General features: G+C 33.3%; 1 protein-coding gene across 1 annotated transcript in view; it reads right to left on the bottom strand.

Annotated features, from left to right (window-relative positions):
- Nucleotides 1-6,952, bottom strand: part of ULK4 (unc-51 like kinase 4) — a 219,221-nt gene that overhangs the window by 111,222 nt on the left and 101,047 nt on the right. Inside the window, 1 exon segment of the mRNA XM_009994107.1 lies at nt 6,135-6,183. Coding sequence (XP_009992409.1) covers nt 6,135-6,183 — 49 coding nt within the window.

Raw genomic sequence — 6,952 nt, 5'->3', positions numbered from 1 at the left:
AGAAAATATGCATACCTAAAAAAAAGAAAAAAAAAACAAAACAAAACCAAACAACAACCCCCCCCCCAAACTATATTTATGGATAAATTTAAGACTCCTAACTATAACAAATGCCCATCCTATAGAAGCCACAAAAAAACACTCTTAGAATATAATTTTAGATATCTTATAAATGCAGATTTTCCCTAGTAGCAGTAATGAGCAGATGAAATACACCAAAATGAGCCATTGCTTTGAACTTTTTTATAACAGCATTGAATTCCTGTCAGGAACAGGAATACTACACACAAAGCTAATAAAATAAATACTATTTCCTGTTCTTTAAAATACGTCTCCTAACCATTCCCAGAGATCTTTGTGTTGATTTTTTTAATAGATGGCTGAGGCTAAATTAAGGATTATGCCAGCAGACTGGTGTGAAATATTGATATCTATCAGTTACCACCAGTAGCAATCCTCTCATGCAAGCACAGAGCTCCATGAGGGACTTCAGCTCAAAGCTCGTTTACAGCATAGAGGACCAATGGCCTATCCCCACTAAGTGCTAATTTTCTCCAGCAGATGAGTTCAGCAGCATAAACTTCTACTCTCTACAGAATATAAGAATAGTCTCCTACAATATGTTTCAAGTATCTATCCTGGATGATCTTGCAAGAGTTAGAAACATGCTTCCTATTCTTCTAGATGGCCAACAAAAGTGTACACCACACTGGACGAACAGGTGCTTAGTTTAGCACACAGAGGTAATCTAAGGCTTCAACTGCTGCAATAACCTCTGATGCATCATTTTCTGTACATATCATCCATGTGTCTGCTAAACAGAAGAACACTTCTATCTCTTTCCTCACATGATATTTGACTGCAGTCTATCAGCAGAAAATAGAAGCTAAATAAAACAGGAATTATGAAGCTCCTGATTTTCTTCTCCAATGTTTTTTCCTTTTTTATAGTATTTTCACAGGAAAGGCTTGTCAGTAAACAAGTATTATTTTTAAATGGTTCTAAGTGGGTGGCTTCACTGCTTTAACTGGATGACGAGGAATGGAATCTGATCGCAACCATTTCCTTTAGCTAGATTTTCTTCCTCCAATTAAAATTCAAAATGAAATACAAAATCCAGCCACTGATCCCACTTGGTTGATCTGTGATTTCTTTCTCAAAACTTTTTCTTTTTTCTTGAAGGACTTTGGTTAAAATTATTTTACTTCTTTTTAAAAAAAACAGAGCAATCTAGTTATACATGGCTATGTATCTGCTATTTAGAGAAAACTTCCACAAAATGAGTAGCTGTTTTGAAAAGGTGTTACCCAAATAAAACTGGAGTGGTTTGCCTCATATTAACAGTATGAATATGGTTAAGCAATTTTGATGTAATTGTTACCAATCTTCTATAATCACGCCTAGCTTATAGTCTCTTCCTTAGTGCTCAGGGGAATAATGAATTTGACTTTCAACTGCAATTACAACCAAGTGAGCAAAGCACAGCTTCCAAAAAGATCAGTATCTGCCAGCATGACAATTATCTTGAGGCATATTTTGAACATTCAAGCACAATTGCACAATTACTGCAATGTATCAAAAACATGAACAGTATAAATGATCCTTTAGTTTAAGATGTCCAATTCTGTAATTAATTTTTTTTAAATTGACACATATAATTGTCCCAAAATTGACAGGGACAGTATAGAAGCTCAGACCTCGACACAACTAGGAATAATAAACAAATATATTGATATGATTACAAAAATTTTTTTTTTTCTTTTCATAGTAACAGCTTTCCACTGTATTTACAGGAAAATAAATTATTTTTTTAATTTTAAAATTAATTTTAATTATTTCAAAAATGTGAAGAAAAGGTGTGGACTTCACTTGCACAAAGGATAGAACAACAATATGAACAAAATAATACTTATATTTTTACCTTTAAATTTTATTGTACAGTTTAGACACTAAGACACTATCTACCATTGATGCTGATGGTATTTAATAATAAGATATCATTTATAAATACAATAATTCTCAATCTTACTACAAAGTCATTTTCATTAAAAGCATATCCTTTTAAATCCATGTTGCCACATTTTTCATGTGGTCATTGACCACTAAAATACAGAAAGTTGTAAAAAGAAATTTAGCAGCAAAAAATGGATTCTGTGAGATGCTGGTGTGATTGAAATCTATACTAGAGATTTTAATAGAATAAGCACACTATTGGCTACTAAGCTTTAAAAAGAGGGTAGCACAGAGCTCTTAATCACAAGCATCCTTAGCTTTAGTCTAAAAATTTATCAGCAGAAAACTAGAATTTCACTAGCTACACAGAATTTCTATGTGATAGTTTAGATTCAGATAACCCTGAAGGAAGGACAGGTAATATTTATGATGTATGGAGGGTCCCTGTCCTGTCCCTTCTAGAAAGTAATATAGCTCAGAAAATAACATGTGCCAACTTCATAGGCAGCTACTCAACAAAATCTTGGGAGCAATTTAAAATAAAAATGACCATAAGTTATAAATATGAGAGTAAGACAGTTCCAATTCCTTTATCAAGCTCAGTCCATCACTATAACTTTATTCAAAAGTAATATTTTGTATATAATATACTGATATTTCAGAGAGATCGCAGCTTTGACACATTTAAATATATTAGAAACAAAATACTAAGGATGTAGCAGAAAATGGCAGCAAGAAAGTAAAGCATGAAACATATCCCACAGTAACTTTTCCTGCCACAATCCCTTCTACTTCATGAGCAGTGGCATTTAATATTTATACCTTACATCAACACAAATTTTGGCATCACTTATGTTGTAATGGAATTTGGCTCATTATTTTTAATCTTGTTAGCAAGGAGAGTTTGCACCTTTTAAATTTTGCATATTATGATGCCAGATTTCCTTCTGTTTTTCAATCACTTACTGGCCTGAATATACTCGCGTATTGTTGATTTGTCTCCCTTTTTCCACAGATACACGTCACTACATCTTCACTAATGTCTTTAGAAGTTGTAACAGGAGAAATGCCAACTCATACTGCAGTCATACCTTTATATTGCTTTGCATAACTACTCCTAACCTACATAAGCATTAGCCCTAGGATCTGGCATCAGGGTACCGATGAAATTAATTTGCATTCAGGTGTAACATGAAATTCTCCTTTGAAGTTTTGCAACAAAGAACCATATCCAGGTCTTTAACATATGCACAAAGTACACTATTAATTTGCATTTTTTAAACGTAACTGAGTGTTGAGTGATAAATGTGCGTTGAGTGTTACCAGGGGAACAGCAACTATATTTAAAAGCCTCTGACTAATAGACCAGTAACTAAAACCTCACTCAGGTGAATAAAAGCAATAGCTATTCCCTTAGAAGAACTTCTTAGGTAGACAGTAACAGCCTTTTTCACTGCTACAGTTCCTTTTGTTTGGCAACTATAACATTAACAGAATCACAATGATAAATGACATTGAAGAATATATTTGGTTTGATCCATTTGAGTTGAGAGATGTACCTGGTCCAGATACACAAGAGAGGGCAAAAAAATCACCAAATCTCAGTGTTACTGCTTAGATCATAACACAGGGTAGCCTGCAGTATATGAGGTACTGCAACTCTGTATCAATGAAGAGTGAGAAGCAGTCCCACTAAAATCAACTTAGTGTGTACTGCCCAGTATCTGCAAGCCATCATGTCCTCCCTGCTATTTTAGCTAGATTAAAGCTAGTACATTCAATCCCACTGTGATTGTGGCACAGTCGAGAAATGAAGACTACTCCTGGAGATACATTCCAATTCTGAGCCCACGTTATTTCCCTCAGAGCCTAAAAGAGCCAATGTCCTGTCACTGGCATTGCTGGAAATTACATGAGCTACATTTAATAATACATAGAAAATACATTGGATATTTGGACTCAGCAGAGAAAATTATGAAGTTCCAGCGATATTCCTTGATCTTGATAGTACTAGTTCTACATTTTCTTACTGACAGTACAAAATAGTGTATTGACTGAAGCATAATATAAATTCAGTTTCTTAGGGTCTAGTAAAATTCTAGGCACAACAACAGGGCTTGATGTGCTGTTTCTTGAAAACAACAGAAGTGCAAACCTTGATAAAGACTACTTTATGGACTGTAAATAGGAAGTAAATTATATGCAGCTCCTTTCACTCATATGACCTTGAAAATTATTTCAGAAACATATAGCAAAGGCATTTGTTAGTTTGTTTTGTTCATGAGGAAAAACAGCCTAACAATTAATCCTTCCAGTCTGATTAGTCCTGACTCGTGACCCTTCCCAATTGGCTAACATTCCTTTGCAGAATTCACTCTTTTGTGGGGGAACAGAGGGGACACTATCAACTTATTTAGGGTCTCACATCCCTAACATCACAACCAAGACCACAGCTGATGTCCAATTCACTGATACAGTTTAACTGCTATAAATGATAACTGAAGGCACTACAGGTGTCCTCCCTGAACAACTCATGTCGAAAAGAGACTTATTTTTTTGTTCCCTAAGAGCTGTAAGCTACTCCCTCACAAGTCTAGCTGTAAGATTCAAGATAGCTACAGAGGTTTCAGAGAGCTATGAAACCTTGAACAAAAACCAGCCAGGAGGCTGATTTTGAGTTTAGCTGCTTTTTACTCTTTAAAGAATTATTTCTAGAACTCATGAGGTCAAACTGTGTGCAGAGATGTCAAGAGGCAGTATTTATGACTGACTCCAACTTATCCTACTTACATGGCATGACATACAAACATTTTAAATACCATGACTATAGATATGTTATAAAAAGTTTTTCAAGATCTGGGAATATTTCTTAAGATAATAACAATGCTAAAATACTCATAGCTTTATACAACAGACATTTATAAATACATCTGTGTGTATATGTATTGGCAGTCGAACTTCAAGATTCAAGCACCTGGAGACATTTTAGACATTAACTTCATATTTGAAGATATTAATATTAAACTTTTGACTTTCATATTATACTGTGTTCCTCTTCTGTTTCTACCTAAAGCAGTACTTACACTGGGTCAAAACTATTTATGTAATGCTGTAAAATATTTTTGTTGCTAGTACCACAAGAAGAAATTTGTACATATATGTACATGGAATAGAATAAAGCTTGTGTTCTGTATCCTATTGCAAAAATCTATCACCACTAGAGAGGTAACTTGAATAAAAAAGGGCTTATCTTCAAATGCAGCATTAAAGAGATTTTAAATGATAGGCAGTAAAATAAGTCACTGCAAAGGAAGAAAGTTTAAGACACTTAAATCTAAAAAAGGAAAAATCAAAGTTGATCCAGAATCGAATTTACAATTGAATTCCAAGAATGATACAAAATCAAGTATGCAATTGGCTCACACTGCACAAATTATGCATACTTATTTATGATGTGTATTTAGTGTTCATCAGAAGCATGCTTACATGACAGGACACTAATCTAATAAAACTTAATGAACAAAGAGATTGAAAAAATAAACAAGAGGTTGTGGAATTCAGCCACAAGAAGGCCAGCAGAAAGCACAGTATCTAGCTTCCAAACTAGTCTACCGATTTTTCTTCTTCATTAACATATTTGGTTAGCAACACTTCAGAGATATACAAATCCACCACCATTTTTTCATGGTCTTCATAAGTGGCAGATCCTACTTAGGGATGGAAATTCAGCATATGACTACCTAAAAATCATATCCTTGATACTGTATCTTGAAAGAAATTGCAAAAGCAAATTGTGGGAATTGGCATTATAGTAAAATTCAGGTTTTATGCAAATTTGTGTCAAATGCAGCTTTCTCAGCATTTGTTACTTGGGTTAGGCAAATATATGGATCTATTTAAGGTTCAAGTTCATTAATTCTATTTTCCAGGTCTTAATTTTGTTAAAAAAAAAAGGAAAAAAAACAACTTAGAAAGTTTTTGTATAGTAGATAGTTGGTGAGAACCACACACACACCTGGTTCTTTTGCATTCTTTTGCATTGATGAACTGTTCAATTTATTTTTATCAACATATTAATTTGTCATCATCTCTTACTAAACTTGCTTACTAGTTTGACATTATTTGGGAGATATGCTACTAATCTATTAGTGTACATATATATATATATAAAATATTCTTACCAATATGACTTGCAAAACAACTGGAAAAAGATGGATTTCTTCCACAAGGCTGTAAAAAAACCCAAACATTTTAAGATTTATTTAGAAAGAGAGGAAGTGAATTCTTGTTTGACACACTAAAATCACAAAAGGAGCAGAGTAGTATAATTGTTGTTGCCAAAATCCATGACCCAGAACCTCATATTTTGACTAGCTCTCAACAAAAATGAGCTCTACACTTCAGCTATTAAATAGAAACAGCAATGTTATACTGCTTTGGAAATTACTTCTAGGTCTGCTTCACTGATATGATTCAGGTGAGTGGAACAGTAATTAAATTAGTATTTTTAAATGACAGAAATTAATCAAAATACAGAAATATAATATTATACATACTATGAAACAGTCAGCATGCATCATTAAGAATTTTAATTAAGAGACTCAGGGCACATAGTGAAATTTTAAATATGCTATGTTTTTTTAAGTATGCTACATTAACTAACTTCTTGGGTTTAACAGGTTAATAGGGCAGATTTGTCAGGCATTTCTCTTTATAACATTGAGGCAGAGTTACTCAAAACAATTTAGCTATATTCTTCTGAATTTCAAAATAATGGTTCTATGTATATAGATATATATATATATATATAAGAATAGTCTCAAAAAACAGTAATACTTGATATTAATGCACTCTTTTCTATTCTTAGAATCCAAAACATCTTTATTTATTAGTAAAGCATGTGTTTCTCTCCCAAACACTACAATGACATGAATTACATGATTGACTTTCCAACATCATGCTGTCTGAATTGATGAATGATTCTCTCTTCTTACACATT

This window comes from Chaetura pelagica, unplaced genomic scaffold (genome assembly GCF_000747805.2).
Source record: "Chaetura pelagica isolate M959 unplaced genomic scaffold, ChaPel_1.0 scaffold642, whole genome shotgun sequence".
NCBI lineage: Eukaryota > Metazoa > Chordata > Aves > Apodiformes > Apodidae > Chaetura > Chaetura pelagica.
The sequence above is the reverse complement of the archived record's forward strand: the minus strand, read 5'-3'. Positions and strand labels throughout refer to the sequence as shown.